The sequence below is a fragment of the Bos javanicus genome, chromosome 16 (assembly GCF_032452875.1).
Source record: "Bos javanicus breed banteng chromosome 16, ARS-OSU_banteng_1.0, whole genome shotgun sequence".
Classification (NCBI taxonomy): domain Eukaryota; kingdom Metazoa; phylum Chordata; class Mammalia; order Artiodactyla; family Bovidae; genus Bos; species Bos javanicus.
Window position 1 is genome coordinate 71,213,905 of NC_083883.1, and position 20,494 is coordinate 71,234,398.

The 20,494-nt window shown below is 37.9% G+C and overlaps 1 protein-coding gene and 1 pseudogene across 6 annotated transcripts in view; one reads left to right on the forward strand and one right to left on the reverse strand.

Moving 5' to 3' along the window:
- Positions 1 to 20,494, reverse strand: part of RPS6KC1 (ribosomal protein S6 kinase C1) — a 203,271-nt gene that overhangs the window by 140,092 nt on the left and 42,685 nt on the right. For 4 of the 6 annotated variants that reach the window (XM_061383527.1, XM_061383529.1, XM_061383528.1 and 1 more), the window contains exons 4-5: positions 13,323 to 13,438; positions 479 to 572 (exon numbers count right to left, since the gene is read on the reverse strand). In XM_061383527.1, coding sequence (XP_061239511.1) covers positions 479 to 572; positions 13,323 to 13,438 — 210 coding nt within the window. Of the gene's footprint in view, positions 1 to 360; positions 443 to 478; positions 573 to 13,322; positions 13,439 to 20,494 lie in introns of those variants that run through there. The other 2 variants (XM_061383530.1, XM_061383531.1) reach the window with 2 other exon arrangements.
- LOC133228122 (CDGSH iron-sulfur domain-containing protein 1-like) lies at positions 5,760 to 6,115 on the forward strand (annotated as a pseudogene).

Sequence of the window (20,494 nt, forward strand, 5' to 3'; positions counted from 1 at the left end):
AATAGTACAAAAAATGCTTTGGTTAAGACTCATGTTATTATAAACAATATCAAAAATACTAAAACTGCCTTAGATTTATTCTTTCTGGTACATGACTAAACTTTCAAAGCCCCTTTTGAAATTAATTGTCTGAAAGTCAGATCCTGCTAAATAAACTTCAGAAAGGCACTCTTATACTAAACAATACCAATTCTGAGCACTTACTATACCACATTTCAACAAACCTAAGAAGCCGTTAATTGTAGGACAAATCATTATTTTATGTATCACTAAGAAAGAAAAAAGCTGTCAATTAATGTATCATCAACCCAATACTATGTACTCAATAGCAATGATGTGAAAATGTGAAGAAAAAAGTACCTTAGAATTAGTGCAATACTCTCAAACTCCTACATCCATCTGATTTGGGCAATGTAGATATGATTTACAGTCTGCAGCAATCAAAACCACTGAAATGAAAAAAATAAAAATCTCTTACCTTCTGTGCTGCACTCAGGAAAGCTATCAGTGAGGGAATCCGGATAAGCTTCAACGGGACCGATCAATTCAGAGCCATCATTGATTATCCCACCCTAAAAAGATTAGAATAACTGTGTTTCATGGTCAATATGACTATTTTAAAATATCAGTAATGAATGAATGATAGTTATCGCAACTATTTTATAAGAATTACAAAAATGTCCATCTATTAAACTAGATTACGAATGCTTTTTAAAAAATCAACAGGAATAGCCATATTGGTTTATCAAAAGTAAAAAATGTACCACACCAAGGCAAGATGCTAACAACAAGGAAAACTGTGAGGGAGAAAGGTGAATATATGGGAAAACTCTATACTTTCTGCATAATTCTTCTGTAAACCTATACTGTTCTAAAACTTTTTTAATTCAACAGGAATTTTATACTGTTTCTAATAATGTGTGGCTTTTTACAAAAGCATGTTATTTGAAATACATCAAAAGTGCTCATCTTTTTAAAGTGCAGAAAAAGAAAAAGCCCACCAGCTAAAGTGGGGGATGTTATTCAGTTTCTTTAGAGTCCCTAGTCTTTCTAATTAGTGATAAATGATGGACTCCATTAGGGAGTCACTTAATTTTACCAAATTAAAAACTACCACATACTACACAGTACCTCAAGTGATCCAAAAACTATATTTGAGAATCATTTGAATACAATGCACACAAAATGAAATAAATTTGTTTATTAAGGAACCTTTTCTTTAATATTTATTTGGCTGTATCAGGTCTTAGATGCAACACGTGGGATCTAGTTCCCTGACCAGGGATCGAACCCAGGCACCCTGCTCAGGGTCTTAGCCACTGGACCATCGGGGAAATCCCTACGGAAACATTTTTAATAAACATAAAACTGATTTATCCGTGTGACCATCATTGTAATTAAATATTTAAGTTTCCAAATTCACGCCTAAAAAGATTCTCTTACTTTGTATATAACTAGAGACTGCTCTGTCAGGCAAGTGGTGTAGTGTGATTTTGTGCTGTGGCTTTATGGACTGAATGCTCTAAAGGCTTATAACCCTTAAAGAACTAAATTAATGGGCTTCCCTGGTGGCTCAGTGGTAAGAATCTGCCTGCAATGCAGCAGATCCGGGTTTGATCTCTGGATGGCGAAGATCCCCTCCAGAAGGAAATGGCAACCCTCATCAGTATTCTTGCCTGGGAAACACCATGGACAGAAGAGCCTGGAGGACTATGGTCCATGGGGTCGCAAAAGAGTCGGTCAGACACAACTTAGCGACTAACCAACCAACAATGAAAATAACAGCTCTTCTGCTCTTTAACCGTCCACCAACCATTCTATACCCACAACACTATTACCAGAGTAGCAAAGCCGAAGAGAAATACAAACCCCCTATTTCCTCTCTGGTTCGGCACTCAGAACTCAACAAGTATCCTTCCCCCAACTCTCAAAAATATCTTTACCTCATCAAGTCTCCCTGCCAGTTAAAGGAAGAGAAATGTGAAATGGTCCCTCTCAAATTATCAAATTTTACTTCCTTGAGTTTTAAGTGAACTGAAACACTGAAAATGTTTGAATTTTTATCACTTTATTGTATGTACTCAAATATTCAAATCACAGATTACAACTGACTGTTTCTCCAAAAAGTAGAGTATCCATTCTACACTAAACAACATCCACACGAAATCCTAAGAAAATCTAAAAGTATTTTGAGCATTTTAATAGACAAAGTTGATTTGACCTACAATCTCACGTAACAGAAGGTGCCTTTCAACTGTTAACTACCTCTTCCACTGCCAGGTATGTGACTTTAAGTTACCCACCTATAAAACGGAAATAACACGCATATAACTAACTCAAGGATTTCTCAGGACTAAAAGATTTCACGCATATAAAGTGTTTAAGACAATGTAAGTACTCAGGAAATGATTATTTGTTATTATTACTAGCTGATATAAAATCTGCTTATAAAAAAATAAAAATACTAAAGAATACAAAAAATGTTTTAGCCCATAATCCTAGGGAAATTTTACTTACCTAATTTAATAAACAATTTAGTAAAAAATATAGATAATAAAGAATATATCTTTAATGAAATAATAATAATAAAAACTGTTCTAGAGGAACTTAAGTAGTAGGAAAATATGCCACAATTCTATTTTAAATCTTCACTTCAAAAATATTAACCTTTTAGTGTTTCTGAATATGTAGTAAAAAGAATCTCTTATTATACAGCATCTCAAAGGTTTTGATTAATGAAGAGTCTATTTGGAGGCAGGGGAAGGGGAGTTCAGATGTGCTGCTGCTGCTGCTGCTAAGTCACTTCAGTCGTGTCCGACTCTGTGCAACCCCATAGACAGCAGCCCACCAGGCTCCCCGTCCCTGGGATTCTCCAGGCAAGTAACACTGGAGTGGGTTGCCATTTCCTTCTCCAATACATGAAAGTGAAAAGTGAAAGGGAAGTCACTCAGTCGTGTCCAACTCTTCGCAACCCCACGAACTGCAGCCTACCAGGCTCCTCTGCCCATGGGATTTTCCAGGCAAGAGTACTGGAGTGGGGTGCCATCAGATGTGCTAGAATATCCAAATATGGTGGGAAGTTAGCAAATGCTCTCCCCTCAGAAGGCAATGACAAAACTAGAGAAAAATGTCAAAGAAACCATTCCAGAGCTCTGGAAACTGACAAAAAACACAGAGCAAATGAGTAAGTGGCTACTCATGAAAAGCTACAGAACCAAAGGTAAGAACTGTGGGAGTCTGTGGCATTCTTGCCTAGGGTTGTTTCCATCTTCCATCCCATCTGGGTTGCCATGGTAATCATACAAGGGAAGACAAACCTTAAAAACTAGCAGATTCACTTGCAGATGAGGCTGGCATGATTCAGATTCAAGCAGAGAAAGAGGTCCACTCCAGTGTCATCAACAACAGTAGTGATCTCAGTGCCAAACATGGCAAGAACATAGACTCAGTAGCAGCACAAAGTTGCAGTCAGCAAAAGACCAGACATTTAGCAGGAAGATCCAGAAAATGGCAGAGCTATTAAGGGTTCTTAATAAGCTCTCCACCTATCCATGAACGAAAAACCAGAGAGGGATCAAGCTATCTGCAAATCCCTGGCAAACCATGAGAGGGTGCACATGCACAGAGGAAATCCAAGAGATCCCAGAGGAAAACAAAAGCCAGAGCAAACTTAAAACATGCCTGAACTTTCAAAACACACAAAGAACCATCACATTAAGGGAGAAATGGAATGAAACAAAGTGTACAAGCAAAGAACAATCACTGGCTGACCCAAGCTATGCTTACACAGGGCTAGCCAATACCAAACTAGGTTTAAAAATACAATAAAGATATTATGTTGAGCAGAAATATTAGCAGTCACACACTGTACATCAAACAGACTCCACAGATTTAGTACAGACATGTTAGTAAACACACTGATAAAACTACAGCAAGAACCCTCAGGGGAAACAAATCAACACAGATTCGCTATATTATCCAAACTTTTCAGTTTTCAACAACAAAATTACAAGACATACAAAGAAACAGACAAGTGTGATGAAGAGTAAATACACAAAATGTGATATATCCATATCCACTTCACAGAATATTATTCAACCATAGAATGGATTTAAGTACTGATATATGCTACAATACAGATGAACCTTGAAAGCATTAAGCTATGTGAAACAAGTCAGATGCAAAAGACCATATATTAGATGATTCCATTCATGTCCAGAATAGGCAAATTCATCAAGACAGAAAGCAGATTAGTGTTTTCTACAGGTTGGGGCAAATGGTGTAGGAAGGGTGAACGCTAATGGATATAAAGTTTCTTTGTGTATTCAGTCGCTCAGTCCTGTTCCACTCTTTGTTTCCCATGGGCTGTAGCCCATCAGGCTCCTCTATCCACGGGATGTTCCAGGCAAGAATAGTGGAGTGGGTTGCCATTTCCTCTTCCAGGGGATCTTCCTGACGCAGGGATCGAATCTGCATCTCCTGCATAGGCAGGCAGGTCCTTTACCACTGAGTCACCGGGAAGCCTCTAAGGTTTCTTTATGGGTGATAAAAATGTTCTCAATTAGGTAGTAATAATGGTTGCCTAACCATGTGAATATACTAAAAAAGAAAAACACTGAACTGTACGCCTTAAATGGTAAATTTTACGTTATGTGACTTGGTCTCAATTTTTTAAAAAAGTACCAGATGAAAATCCTGGAGTTGAAAAGTTTAATAACAAAATTTTAAATTTACTTAGAGAAGTTCAACAATAGATCTCTGAAAGACAAATAATCAATGAGCTTGAAGATCAATATAAACTATCCAATATGAAAATCATAGGGAAAAAAGGAACAATAATAAAGAGAATCAGGGAGAGCTGCCAGACAGTATCAAACATACCAACTAATAGTACCAGAGAGGAGAGCGGGAAAAGGGCTAAAAAATATTTGAGAAGATGAGGGCAAAAAACTTCCCAAATTTGATTTTAAAAAATTAATCTACTATATAAGAAGATAAACCCAAAATAAAATAAACAGAAAGAGATCAACACCTAGTCACACAATTGAAAGACAAAGGCTAAATTCTGGAAGAAGTAATAGAAAAAGATGTATACAGTGGAGCCATAGTATAATTAACAGCTGACTTCACATAAAAAAACAATAAAGGACAAAAGGCAGAGGAATGATAAGTTCAAAGTGCTAAAAGAAACACCGTGGGACCTCCCTGGTGGCACAGTGGATGAGAACCCACCTGCCGATGGTGAATTTTACGTTATGTGACTTAAATCTCACATAAACATCTCCAAACCCAGGGCACATGGGTCCGATCCCTGATCCAGGAAGACTGCACGTGCCGCGGAGCAACGAAGCCTGTATGCCACAACCACTGAGCCAGCGCTCTAGAGCCCTCGAGCGCAACCACTGAGCCCACGTACCGCAACTACCGAAGCCTGTGCACACCCAGCCTGTGGTCCGCAACAAGAAAAGCCACAGCTGTGAGAAGCCCACAAACCACGGTGAGAAGAGGCCCCTGCTCACGGCAACTAGGGAAGCCCACGCAAAGCAACGAAGACCCAGCACAGTCAAAAATAAAGTAAATGAATTTTTTAAAAAAGAAACATGTCAATCGAGAATTCTCTATGTCCAGTAAAAAAGAAAGAGAGAAAGATAGTGCTATGTCGTGTCCTCCTCTTGCAATCCCATGAACTGTAGCCTGCCAGACTACTCCAGGCTAAACTTTACTGTGGGTAAAGGCACACCCTGGCAAGGGACAGTGCCATGAGTATGACGTCCAGCACACAAGTTGAATGGACTTCAGCACTGACCACTGCTGCTGGGACAGCTGCAACTGGTTATCTAGCTTACAAAAGATTTTAAAGATCATCACAACAAATCTAGGGTAAACCCTCTCATCCAGAAAAACAACATCAAGGTAGTACATGCTTTTGACATGGAAGATTTGGCAGATAAAGCTGTGTACTGACGACGCTGCTGAAGGTCCCAAATAGTTCCCATTCTGTGATGGATCTGACACAAAACACAATGAAGAAACTGGAGACAATATGGGACCTCTGACCATTAAGAAAAAAGACAGTTAAACGGATGCTTCTGATGCTGTAGACCAACTTGTCCGGGTGTTTCCTGACTCTTTAACTAGAACAACTACCGCTTCTGTCTAATTCAGCTCCTCTGAGTTCTAGATGTGGTATATTGCAAACTACAACTCTCGTATTCACCACATCCACCTTGTATGCTGAACCACTGTGGTGCACAATTGTTGAAACCAAAAAAAAGGAAAAAGGAAAAACCAATCTCATGGCCCAGGGGTTACTTTGGTCCTGTAAGGATCTGTTTCTTTACATTTAAAACTGAGATTATTATATAGTTGTATGTCAAAGCTAATGTATTATTCTTAAAATTTTAAAAAAGATGGGGAAATAAAAACATTTCCAGATAAGGACTAGAGACTCTATTACTAGCAAATCTGCCTTACACACACAAAAGAAAACTACAGTCCTCCAAGCTGAAAGAAAAGAATAACATATGGTAATTCCAATCCACCTAGACAAATAAATAACACCAAAAAAAAAAGACAGAGAGAGAGAGAGAAACAGGGCAAGTACACAGACTACATATATATGTGGTCTTATTTTTTCCTCCCTGAACTTTTTAAAAAGACACTGTAACACTGTATTGTTCTGTTTATATATGAGGTATCAGTTCAGTCCAGTCACTCAGTCCGACTCTTTGTGACCCCAAGGGCTGCAGCACGCCAGGCCTCCCTGTCTATCACCAACTCCCAAAGCTTGCTCAAACTCATGTCCATTGAGCCGGTGATGCCATCCAACCGTCTTATCCACTGCCGTCCCTTCTTCTCCCGCCTTCAATTTTTCCCAGCATTGGAGTCTTTTCCAATGAGTCAGTTCTTTGCATCAGGTGGCCAAAGTATTGGCTTCAGCATCAGTCCTTCGAATGAATATTCAGGACTGATTTCCTTTAGGAAGGACTGGTTGGATCTCCCTGCAGTCCAAGGGACTCTTAAAAGTCTTCTCCAACACAACAGTTCAAAAGCATCAATTCTTCAGCGCTCAGCTTTCTTTATAGTCCAACTCCCACATCCATACATGACTACTGGAAAAACCATAGCTTTGACTAGATGGACCTTTGTCGGCAAAGCAATGTCTCCGCTTTTTAATATGCTGTCTATGATGATAATAATAAAAAATAAGGAGTAAATAGAGTAAGTTTGCACCATAAAGCTCTACTTTACTAGAATTTAGCATTCTTCTCAAGTAAATTGTCATAAATTAAAATGCATACATTAATCCCTAGAGCAAACAGTAAGAATATAACTTTTAAAAGCACATACATAAGGGACTTCACTGGTGGCCAGTGGTTAAGAACCTGCCCTGCAACACAGGGGACCTGGGTTCAAAACCTGGTGGGGGAGCTAAGACCCCACAGGTGGCAGAGCAACTAGGCCCAGGCCGGAACTACTGAGCCTGTGCGCCACAACTAAGACGTGGTGCAGCCAAACAAGTAAGTGTTTTTTAAATAAAAGCACACACAGAAAAAAAAGAATTTAAGTGGTACAATAAACAATACCTATTCAATACAAAAGGTGGCATAAAGTAGAAACGAAAAAACAAAAAATATGTATGACATATAACAAATAGCAAATGACAGACAAAAATTCAGTCTTATCAATAATTGAATACAAAAAGACTAAATACCACATCAACAACAGCAGTTCTCAGACTAGATTAAAAAAATAGGGTCAAACTATATATAGTGCATGTAAGAGTCCTCTTTAGATTCAGTTATACAAACAGATTGAAAGCAAAATTTAAAAGAAAAGTACATGCAGATTGTAAGAAACCTAGACTGCCTGTATCAAAATCACACAAAACAGACTTTAAGACAATAAACATTACTAGAAGAGGGACATTTCGTAAGATTAAGTAAATCATTTCATCAGGAAGACAGAAAAATTCTAAACATACATGCACACGCCAAAAAAGGCCCAAAATAAAGTAAAAATCAACATAACTGAAAAGAAAAATAGAAAATTCGACAGTAATTAGAGACTTCAATACCTCAATCTCAATAATTGCTAGAACAACTAGACAGAAAATCAGCAAGGATAATGAAGACAATACTATCAACCAACATGACTTCATATTTACTCCACCTGAATTAATAAATGTAACTCTGCCTGATAACAGAATAAGTCAACATGTAACATTCTCCAGGGTAGAGGACATGCTAGGAAATAAATCATGTCCCAATACATTTAAAAGGTCTGAAATCATACAATGTATATTTTCTGATCACAACCACAAGAAAACAAAATTAGAAATCAGTAACAGATGAAACTTTAAGAAATCCACAAGCATTTGGAAATTGAACACATCTCCAAATAACCAATGGGTCAACAGAAAAATCATAAAAGGAATCAGAAAATACTTTAAACTGAATAAAAGTGAAAATAAAACAAAAACTTATGAGGCTCAAACAGTGCTAAGAGGGAAATTTATAGCTGTAAATGCCTATGTCAGACAAGAAAAACCATCTCAAATCAATAACTAAAGCTTTCAATTTAAGGAATTAAAGAATCAGATAAAGAGCAAAGTAAATCCAAAGCATGCAAAAGGAAGGAAATATAGTTTAGAACAGAGATCAGTAAAACAAAATAGAAAAATACAGGGGAAAAAAAAATCAGTGAAACCAAGTCGATCCTTTGAAAAGATCAACAAAAATACCAAACTGTTAGCTAAATGGGTCAAGAAAAAATAGACACAAATTACCAAAATTATGAATGAAAGAGGGGATATCACTACCATTCCTATAGGAGTTAGAAACATTATAAGTGAACAGCATGAACAAATTACAGAATTCAAATGAAAACTCCTAGTAAAACACAAGTTACCAAGCTGTACCAAGTATCAAGCAAAAAGAGAGAAAGGCAATGCCAAAGAATGCTCAAACTACCGTACAATTGCACTCATCTCACACGCTGGTAAAGTAATACTTAAAATTCTCCAAGCCAGGCTTCAGCAATATGTGAACCGTGAACTTCCTGATGTTCAAGCTGGTTTTAGAAAACACAGAGGAACCAGAGACCAAACTGTCAACATCCGCTGGATCATGGAAAAAGCAAGAGAGTTTCAGAAAAACATCTATTTCTGCTTTATTGACTATGCCAAAGCCTTTGACTGTGTGGATCACAAGAAACTGTGGAAAATTCTGAAAGAGATGGGAATACCAGAACACCTGATCTGCCTCTTGAGAAATTTGTATGCAGGTCAGGAAACAACAGTTAGAACTGGACATGGAACAACAGACTGGTTCCAAATAGGAAAAGGAGTATGCCAAGGCTGTATATTGTCACCCTGTTTATTTAACTTATATGCAGAGTACATCATGAGAAACGCTGGGCTGGAGGAAGCACAAGCTGGAATCAAGATTGCCGGGAGAAATATCAATAACCTCAGATATGCAGATGACACCACCCTTATGGCAGAAAGTGAAGAGGAACTCAAAAGCCTCTTGATGAAAGTGAAAGTGGAGAGTGAAAAAGTTGGCTTAAAGCTCAACATTCAGAAAATGAAGATCATGGCATCTGGTCCCACCACTTCATGGGAAATAGATGGGGAAACAGTGGAAACAGTGTCAGACTTTATTTTTCTGGGCTCCAAAATCACTACAGATGGTGACTGCAGCCATGAAATTAAAAGACACTTACTCCTTGGAAGGAAAGTTATGACCAACCTAGATAGCATATTCAAAAGCAGAGACATTACTTTGCCAACAAAGGTTTGTCTAGTCAAGGCTATGGTTTTTCTAGTGGTCATGTATGGATGTGAGCGTTGGACTGTGAAGAAGGCTGAGCACCGAAGAACTGATGCTTTTGAACTGTGGTGTTGGAGAAGACTCTTGAGAGTCCCTTGGACTGCAAGGAGATCCAACCAGTCCATTCTGAAGGACATCAGCCCTGGGATTTCTTTGGAAGGAATGATGCTAAAGCTGAAACTCCAGTAGTTTGGCCACCTCATGCGAAGAGTTGACTCATTGGAAAAGACTCTGATCCTGGGAGGGACTGGGGGCAGGAGGAGAAGGGGACGACAGAGGATGAGATGGCTGGATGGCATCACTGACTCGATGGATGTGAGTCTCAGTGAACTCCAGGAGTTGGTGATGGACAGGGAGGCCTGGCGTGCTGCAATTCATGGAGTCGCAAAGAGTCGGACACGACTGAGCGACTGATCTGATCTGATACAAGAAAATAAACTGAATTAGAATTTAAAATCTTCCACATCAATTCCACTCCTAAGTATATACCTAAGAGAAACAAAAAATGTCCACATAAAAACTTATATGCCAATATTCCTAACAGCCATCATTCATAGTAGTCAAAGAAGACAACAACCCATATGGGCATCAATTTGATGAACAGATAAACAAAATGTGGTATATCTATGGATCTACACAGGGAAAATTATAATTAGTATTTAAAAATAAATTAAGGAATTAATGGATACTGGCTATAACATGGATAAACCTTTAAAGCACAAGGCTAAATGAAAGAACAATTCCATTCATAATAGCATCAGAAGAATAAAATATTTTATATTAAATTTGTATAAGGTACAAAAAAAGTACCTTATACAGGAAAATCACAAACAGTGCTGAGATAAATTAAAGAATACCTAAATAAATGGTGAGTTATTTCATGTTCACAGATTATATTAAGATAACAATTCTCCCCAAATTGAACTGTATACTTAATATAATTCCAATCAAAATTTCATCAGAATTTTGTGCTCACATGGACAAACTGATGTTAAAACATTTTATGAAAATTCAAAAGAATCAAAACTGCTGTAATAACTCAGAAAAAATACAAATAAAGTGGGATAACTTACACTTTTTCATTTCAAAACTTATTATAAAGCTACAATAATCAAGACAGTATGGTATTAGAAAAGAACAGGCACACAGATCAACAGAAGTTTATGTTTTTAAGAAACTGTTTTCCAAAGTGATTTTTACCATTTTACATTCCCCAATAATGAAATTTTGCCATCTGCAACAACAATGCATAGACTCAGAGGGTGTCATGTTTGGTGAAAAAAGTCAGTCAGAGAAAGACAAATACTGTTTGATATCACTTATATGTGGAATGTAAAAAACAAACTAATGAATAAAACAAAAAAAGGAAACAGACTCAAAGAGAAACTAGTGGTTACAACTGGGAAGAGAGAAAAGCTGAAGAGCAAAATAGGAGTAGGGGACTAAGAGGTACCAGGATATACTGTACAGCTCAGGGAATATAGCCAGTATTTTACAGTAACTATTAATAGGGTACAACCTTTAAAATTGTGAACCACTATACTGTATACCTGAAACTTACATAATCTTGTAAATCAACTATAATTTTAAAATATGTACATATATGAAAAAAAAAACTTTGTTGTGTGAGACAAACAAGATAACATGGTGAGTTTTGCTTTGTTGCTTACTTGGGAGTCAAATAACCTTCTAAGACCATATTTACTCATCTCTACATTAAGAAACTAAGCATCACTGTTAGGATATTAAATCAGTATACTTCTCCCACCAAACACACTGCTTAGGATATTTCCAAGATATTCTCCAAGACTAGCTTGACCTTTCTTAAACTGCCCAATTTTTTCTTCCTCTTCTTTTGTTTCTCATTTCACATAACCCAAAAATAAGTATCTTTCAGCAACAGTTACAATGAGGAATTCCCAGATCCAAAAGAAACAGAATGAACAGCTTTTATTTTATTTAAGTTATTCAAAATCTACGATCTGATCTCTATATTCTTTTTTTAGCCCTTGGTATAGGAGAAGGCAATGGCACCCCACTCCAATACTCTTGTCTGGACAATCCCATGGATGGAGGAGCCTGGTAGGCTGCAGCCCATGGGGTTGCTAAGAGTCGGACATGACTGAGCGACTTCACTTTCACTTTTCACTTTAATGCATTGGAGAAGGAAATGGCAACCCACTCCAGTGTGCTTGCCTGGAGAATCCCAGGGACGGGGGAGCCTGGTGGGCTGCCGTCTATGGGGTCACACAGAATTGAACACAAATGAAGCGACTTAGCAGCAGCAGCAGCATGTGTTAATTTGCAAGATTGCCTTTCATAATTTCTATAAAGCAATATGCTTCTTGCTTAATAATGCTGTCTTTTTCTATAAGCACAGATTCCCTGCCATACAGAAACAGCTGTATTTAGCAAACAGCTAATACTGTATCAATTTGATTTGGTCTTTTATCCTAAATAGCATTAGGTCATAAGCAGAAGCCAATTCATCATCTCAGCCCAGTTTGCAGAGTAATGAAAAATTAAGCAACAAAGTCAATCAGCAAGAATCTTATTACCACAAACTTTTCTACTATTATTTCTAAATCACAAGTTTGTAATGTCTTTCAAAAGATCCACTTCCTTCAGCAAACTAAAATAGACCATAAAAAATAAATTCCTTTTGTAGATAATATTCTTTTGTAAGATCCTCATATACCTTGCTGGCTGCATGTTCTAAGAAATTACATTTATACAACTGAGTAGATTTTTAGTTAAAGAAGGCAAAAAATAATTATGGCACAATCATATAGTTTTAGTCTAGAAAGCTAAATGTAACAGAAAAATTAAGACATTAATATTGAATAAAGACATTGATATTAACCGACAACTAGCAAAAATTCAATACATAATAAACTAGGATATTATTAGTAAAAATGATAATGAACTCAGAATGAAGGCATCTCATGTCAAGAAACTTAAAACACTAATATCCAAAGATCTCTGGTAATACAGTTTGAACTAGACTACCTCTTTAAGTTGTACACGAACTATTTTTGTTCTATCTTTATACAAATTAGTCTAATCAGAACAAATTTAATATGGACTTACAGCGGTTTCTGTCCCCAAAAGAAGTCTCTTACTGAAAGAAACCTCAAAAAGTGAAGATAACTACTGGAGTTTCATGGTATTTAAATGTTTTAATTTTTTCAATTATGATGAATTAGATAAGCTCTAAGCCCTCTGCAACAATTTTCTTAAATTGGTGAATCACAAACTGTACACATTTCCACAAGAGAAATAGAAGACATGCCAGACACTGTTATTTACTATTAACTTCTAGTTATTTTACTGAATAATGAAATTTAAAAGTAAATGACATTTTGTTTGGGGGAGAAAAAAAAAACTTCAATCTTGCTTTACTACAAATCAGAAAATAAAGACATTTAATAAGATACAAAATATTTAAAACAAAAAAAGATACAAAATATTCCAGAAAGAACACCAAACCTTGAAAAAATCTTCAAGCTGTTTACTGTTATAAAGGGCAGGAATGTTGGCAGAAAACTGCAGCAGATCTTCAGCACACTGCCTCCTCTCTTCAATAACAGTTTCATCAAATCGTCCTGGAATTAAATAAGAGTCAACACTGAAGGAAAGAAAGATCAAAGCTGGTTTGCAACAGTTGAGCTTCACAATGAGAAAGCTGTCTGCTGTGGTCACCACGCAGTCTTCTGAAGTCAAATCTAGTCTCCATACCTGGAATCACTTGTGCTCCCACCAGGGAAGAGGAACGTTTCTGATAACACGGGAGGCAGAGGTGTCAACTAGCCAATAAACAGTGCTGTCATAATCTAAAGACTGTCAATACAAAAAACTTACCATTTAAGAAGCTGGCAATTTGAAACTCAAGTTGAAGAGAGAATTATAAAGAACTCAGTTTTCTACAGTAATTTAATACTGCAATTACTCATATCATTTTCCCTTTCCCACTCCTTTTTGATTTATAAAAGGAGTCGAAGAGAGGAAATTATGAGAACATCTGTATGGCAGTGGGGTCAAACACCTCAGCTTGAAGCAAAAAGCTTTCAAGCCAATTTCCATGTGCGATGCTGTCAGTGCACACAAAGCATGCTTTCGAGAAAACAGAGAACCCGCATGGCACAGTCAGCTCTGGTTTACAAGGTGATTGAAAGGTGGTTTTCATAGAAATTTTTTTAATGATATATACAATTTGAATGCTGATAAGACACTTTCAAATATGAGCATTTTGTACTACTCTCGGATAAGATTACCAGTTGGCATTTGTCACACGCCATGCATCATACTGATTGCGATTTAGGTTTAAAAAACTACAAAATCAAAAGAGTAACACATCCCATACTTGACTGGCTTTGAAAAATGTTAATGAAAACAGAGGCATAAAGAGATTCTTAGTTATAGGCACCACAACTTACTGGAAATAAATCAACTTCTTTGCAATTATCACAGAGCCGCAAATGAATGAAAGGGAAGAAAGAAACAGAAAGATTAGAACAGAGCCCTCAGTTGCTTTAGTCAAAGAATTAAACACTGTACATCCGAGAGTACAGAGAGAAAAGAGGTCACTTTTACACTGCCACACTTCTTCCAGTAGCTTACTAAGTACTTAATATAACGATAAAGTAAGGAAATCTGTTTTTTAGCAACTTTTTAAAATATCACATATGTTTTCCACTCACTCAGAAACACAATTAATGATTAAATTTTGGTATGTTAACTAAATTTGTGCCAAATCTCTACTCTCCCTATTGTTTATAGGGAAATTTGTTTCAAAATGCTCAACTCTATTGTGAGAGCACAGAATTACAAAAAAAAAAAATGTTCTAACCTAGGAAACATCACACACATCTAATCCAACATACTTTAAAACCAACACTTACATGTAAGATTATACTATCTCCCAGCTGACAAACTTAACAACCAGACTTTGTGGAAAATAACTGAGGTTCAAGCTTGTTGATTTTAATCATGACATCACCTTAAAATGGTTAACAACAGAAAGTGAACAGGTTTTTAAACAGAAATAGAATAGAAATGGTTATATATATATAACAACAGAAATGGGTGTGTGTGTGTGTATATATATATATATATATATATATATATATAACAACAGAGATGGTTATATATATATAACAAAAGAAATAGTTATATAGAAAATGAACAGGTTTTTACAAGTCTATGAAGTGTAAATAAGCAAGGTAGTATGATCACAAAAACGCTGCTGCTGCTGCTAAGTCACTTCAGTCGAGTCCAACTCTGTGTGACCCCATAGACGGCAGCCCACCAGGCTCCGCTGTCCCTGGGATTCTCCAGGCAAGAACACTGGAGTGGGTTGCCATTTCCTTCTCCAATGCATGAAAGTGAAAAGTGAAAGTGAAATCGCTCAGTTGTGTCCGACTCTTCTCGACCCCATGGGCTGCAGCCTACCAGGCTCCTCCGTCCATGGGATTTTCCAGGCAAGAGTATTGGAGTGGGTTGCAATTGCCTTCTCCAACAAAAACACGAGTCAACCTTAAAAAAAAGAAAGACTCCTAGTTATACTACCCAAGGCAAGAATTTGAAACTGAACAATTAAATGCCTCAGCTCAATGTGACTCAAGTCTAATGAAACATCTACTTAATGACAACCGAAAGAAACAGTTTGAGAGACAGACCTGGGTTCAAACTACTTGCGCTCTCATTTGGTAGTTATAAAATTTAGGCTGATGACGTCCTAATTTACAAAATGAATAAAATGAACAATGTACTCAAAATGAATAGTCCATATCAAGCACATGCATGCATGCACAGTCACTTCAGTCGTGTCCAACTCTGTGACCCAATGGACTGTAGCTGCCAGCTTCCTCTGTCCATGGGTTTCTCTAGGCAAGAACACTGAAGTGGGTTGCCATGCCCTCCTCATCAAGTACATAGTAAGCTCTTAATAAACCAATCATGGTTTCTTTAAACCTTCAAGTACCATCATAGTGTCCAGTATATAGAACAGGCTAAAATATTTTTGTTGACTGTATGAGTAAATAATAAAAACTTAAAAACTCTGTCCACGGAATTTTCCAGACAAGAATACTAGAGTGGGTTGCCATTTCCTTCTCCAGGGGATCCTCCCAACAAAGGGATTAAACCCACGTCTCCTACGTCTCCAGCACTGGTAGGCCCATTCTTGACCACCCCCCTGGTGGCTCAGATGGTAAAGCATCTGCGTACAATGCAGGAGACCCAGGTTCGATCCCTGGGTCGGGAAGATCCTCTGGAGAAGAAATGGTAACCCACTCCAGTACTCTTGCCTGGAAAATCCCACGGACGGAGGAGTGTGGTAGGCTCCAGTCCATGGGATCACTAAGAGTCGGACTCGACTGAGTGACTTCACTGTCATTGTTCTTGACCACTGAGCTATCTGAGAAGCCGGGGGGGGGGGGGGGGGGCGGCATGTGGAGGGGTGGAAATAGATGATAATTTCCAGCTTGCCTTGAGGTTACCTGTGGAATAAATGCTGACCAATAATATAAATGAAATTTATTTTGCAGCTTACCAGAAATCTCTTTAAGAGATAACTGCTATACACCCTCCTTCTCCCAATTCTCTTCATTCTATCTCCTTTTCCCCTTCCAGGAAGGACTAGGATGTAGGAGGTTAAAAACAAGACAGAACAAGGCAGGAAGGAGCTTGGATTCCTGATCGCTCTGGAGCCACGTTGCCTGAGGCTACATCCAGAGCATTAGCCATGAGAAACCAAAACTAATATTACCTATTATGCTAAATCTACTAGTTTCCAGTTCACACTCAACAACTACATTACATTCTTCCAATGACAAAAACACGCCTAAAGTGACACTGCTAGCTTACCTATCAATAATATTAGCTGGAAACAAGCTTCTGAGAGCTATAACATGTAGCACAAATTCTCTGGCCTGAAAACAACCTAAGATATTTATCCTGGGGGAAAAAAAAATTGGCCAAATAGGTGAAAATGACAGCTAAAAATGTCCATTATCCCTTCTTTTGCCTAAATAAGAATTTGAGTATTCATCGGTGCTTATGATTATTGTCCAGCATATTTATCCTTTAAACAAAAAAGCAAACTGCAGTACCTATAAATATAGTAGTAGTAATTGTGTGAGCATCCGTAATCTTAGAACAGAAATCCAGAAAATGCACACATTATATTATGTTTCAACCCACAAAACCACCCAATATTATCTTTAAATGAACTAATAATTTGTTGTGGCAGAAAGTAAAGAGGAACTAAAAAGCCTCTTGATGAAAGTGAAAGTGGAGAGTGAAAAAGTTGGCTTAAAGCTCAACATTCAGAAAACGAAGATCATGGCATCTGGCCCCACCACTTCATGGGAAATAGACAGGGAAACAGTGGAAACAGTGTCAGACTTTATATTTCTGGGCTCCAAAATCACTACAGACGGTGACTGCAGCCATGAAATTAAAAGACACTTACTCCTTGGAAGGAAAGTTATGACCAACCTAGATAGCATATTCAAAAGCAGAGACATTACTTTGCCAACAAAGGTTTGTCTAGTCAAGCCTATGGTTTTTCCTGTGGTCAGGTATGATTGTGAGAGTTGGACTGTGAAGAAGGCTGAGTGCCGAAGAACTGATGCTTTTGAACTGTGGTGTTGGAGAAGACTCTTAAGAGTCCCTTGGATTGCAAGGAGATCCAACCAGTCCATTCTGAAGGAGATCAGCCCTGGGATTTCTTTGGAAGGAATGATGCTGAAGCTGAAACTCCAGTACTTTGGCCACCTCATGCGAAGAGTTGACTTACTGGAAAAGACTCTGATGCTGGGAGGGATTGGGGGCAGGAGGAGAAGGGGACGACAGAGGATGAGATGGCTGGATGGCATCACTGACTCAGTGGACATGAGTCTGGGTGAACTCCGGGAGTTGGTGATGGACAGGGAGGCCTGGCGTGCTGCAATTCATGGGGTCACAAAGAGTCGGACACGACTGAGTGACTGAACTGAACTGATAAATGAAAGACTTCCCCAAATTTGATGACATCCTAAAAAAAATGCTAGTTTACTAGTTGAAACAAATACATAAAAATTTGGCTGCTTTAATCCTAGTGTGATCAATGAATCACCTCACTTCCCTATTAAACTAGATTTAAATGCTTAAGTTGTGAGTATATCAACTTCTAAGTAGAATAAACATGTCAAAAGTGCATTTTTGTTCTATTTCTATTGATCTATGCATTTCTATTCCACTAAACTTGGACAAGCAGAGATGAATTAGAACATTTTTCAGAGTACAACCAAAATTAAAGGCTAATGCATTAAAAGGTTCAATTACACTAAATCCTCGCATCAGAACAAATATGATAAAAGAACATGTTCACTTCTTTGTTCCTAAGATATTTCAGAAAAACAAAAATAAAAAACAGTATTGGTAGCACAGACAAAGAGAAGCAGATAAATTTTAATGCAATGACTACTGGCTCTAATACATGTCACAAAGCCACCTAATTTGACAATTGAATTTAAAAGCAGCATGATTCAACAGTAATTCTAATGGGAGACAACGCCCTAGGGGCTACTCTCAAACTGTTCATCTTTTAATATCATCATAACCTCCTTTGAAAGTCAACAACAATGAGAAATTATGAACAGGTGCTTCTCTTACAGCCTTTAAATTTCCATTTACAGGAATGGAAATTTTATTTTCTTGTGAAGAGTAGAAAAATTATAGGTAATTTATGATAGAAAATGTAAAACAATCTTTCCTGAAGTTTATTATGCAGTATTACACACTATGTACTATATTATTTGTGTATGAGTGTGTATATATTATCTTTAAGTCACTCTACCACCTCCAAATTACTCCACAATGGTTTGCTATTAAAAGTGGCAGAAGGAAAATTAAACCAAAACCTTCTCACAAAGCTGGTAAAGCACTGAAAATACAGTCTCTCTCTTTGATTTCTAAGCTGTCTTTGAAATCTTCTCCAATTTTTTTTAATTATGAAGAACAACTCATGAAAGCAGGATTTACAGCTTTTTAAAAATGCAACTGTCAGTAACCAAAAACCAGTTAAACAAAACTAAAGGTTATCCTTGACCAGTAAGAAACTAGCCAGAGAAGCTTGGTGCTAATTCCTAACTGTATTAAAAACTCATTCACAAGGCAAAAAGGAGAGGCGAGTTCTTAGGTGTGAATTTCCTCTAGTCAACAGCACCAAGAACATACCTCTAGTTAAAGAAGTTAGGTTTAAGACTCCTTATGAGTAAGGAGAATGTATAGATCTTTTCAAGATCTTTCTGTGTTGTTGGGTGTTGTCATTATAGACATGCCTGAACCAGCTAAGTCTGCTCCTGCCCCTAAAAAGGGCTCTAAAAAAGCTGTGACCAAGGCCCAGAAGGACGGCAAGAAGCGCAAGCGCAGCCGCAAGGAGAGCTACTCCATGTACGTGTACAAGGTGCTGAAGCAAGTCCATCCGGACACTGGCATCTCGTCCAAGGCCATGGGCATCATGAACTCCTTTGTCAACAACATTTTCGAGCTCATCGCTGGCGAGGCGTGGCACCTGGCGCATTACAACAAGCGCTCAACTATCACATCCAGGGAGATCCAGACCGCCGTGCGCTTGCTGCTCCCTGGGGAGCTGGCCAAGCACGCCATGTCCGAGGGCACTAAGGCTGTCACCAAGTATACCAGCTCCAAGTAAATATAATACGCCTAGCCGCTGTTAATGGAGAAGGCAATGGCACCCCACTCCAGTACTCTTGCCTGGAAAATCCCATGGATGGAGGGCCTGGTGGGCTGTAGTCCATGGGGTCGCTAAGAGTTGGACACGACTGAGCAACTTCACTTTCACTTCACTTTCACGACTAAGGAGAATGTATACTCTAGGGAACCCTGGGGCGTTTCACTGAGAGGGTGTTAGAAAGGACTTACAGAATTTGAGTTTCTGTTGGCTGCTGGGGGAAAGACGCAAAGAAGTGGGGCTTTGTTTGCTCTGTCAGGAAGTGGGAGCCATTCTAAGATTCTGTTAATTCTATATAATTCTTCGATTCTATGGTTTTAATAAATTTTATTATGAGGCAAGAAGAATGAAGAGAGGCTAAGGCTGTGATTTATAAAAAAAATCTGTAGTCATCATGGTAGCCAGGATGAAGCGAAGCTTGATCATTTTTGTGACTTGACAATGTTCATGTTTTTGTCTGTGTTCAGACATGATTACAGCATGGTCTTGTTTTAGTCTTGATCCAAAGACAAAGAGCACCCTTGTCTAATGTTCCTATTCTGTGAAACTGCTTATATTCAACAGGAGAACACCACGACCTAGCTGTGAATGCCAGGCCAACTCTAGTAAGAAACACCAAGGTCGAACACATAGGGAGTGTCGGGCCAGTTCTTCCTTATATCTGTCAGGAGCTGCTTTTCCCATTCTCACAGGAAATCACAGTGTGAGGAGAGATGTAACAAAACAAACAAAAAACAGTTTTTTATGATCTCAAAAAAGATCAAGATTGTGAAACCTACAAACTAATACTCTTTAAAAATGTCAGAACAAAGACCCAACACAGCCAATAAATAAAGTTATTTTTTAAAACAAAAGCAAAAAATGCATAAGGAATAGTCTAAATAAACAAACCTACAGATATGATCCTGGATGCAAAAAAAAA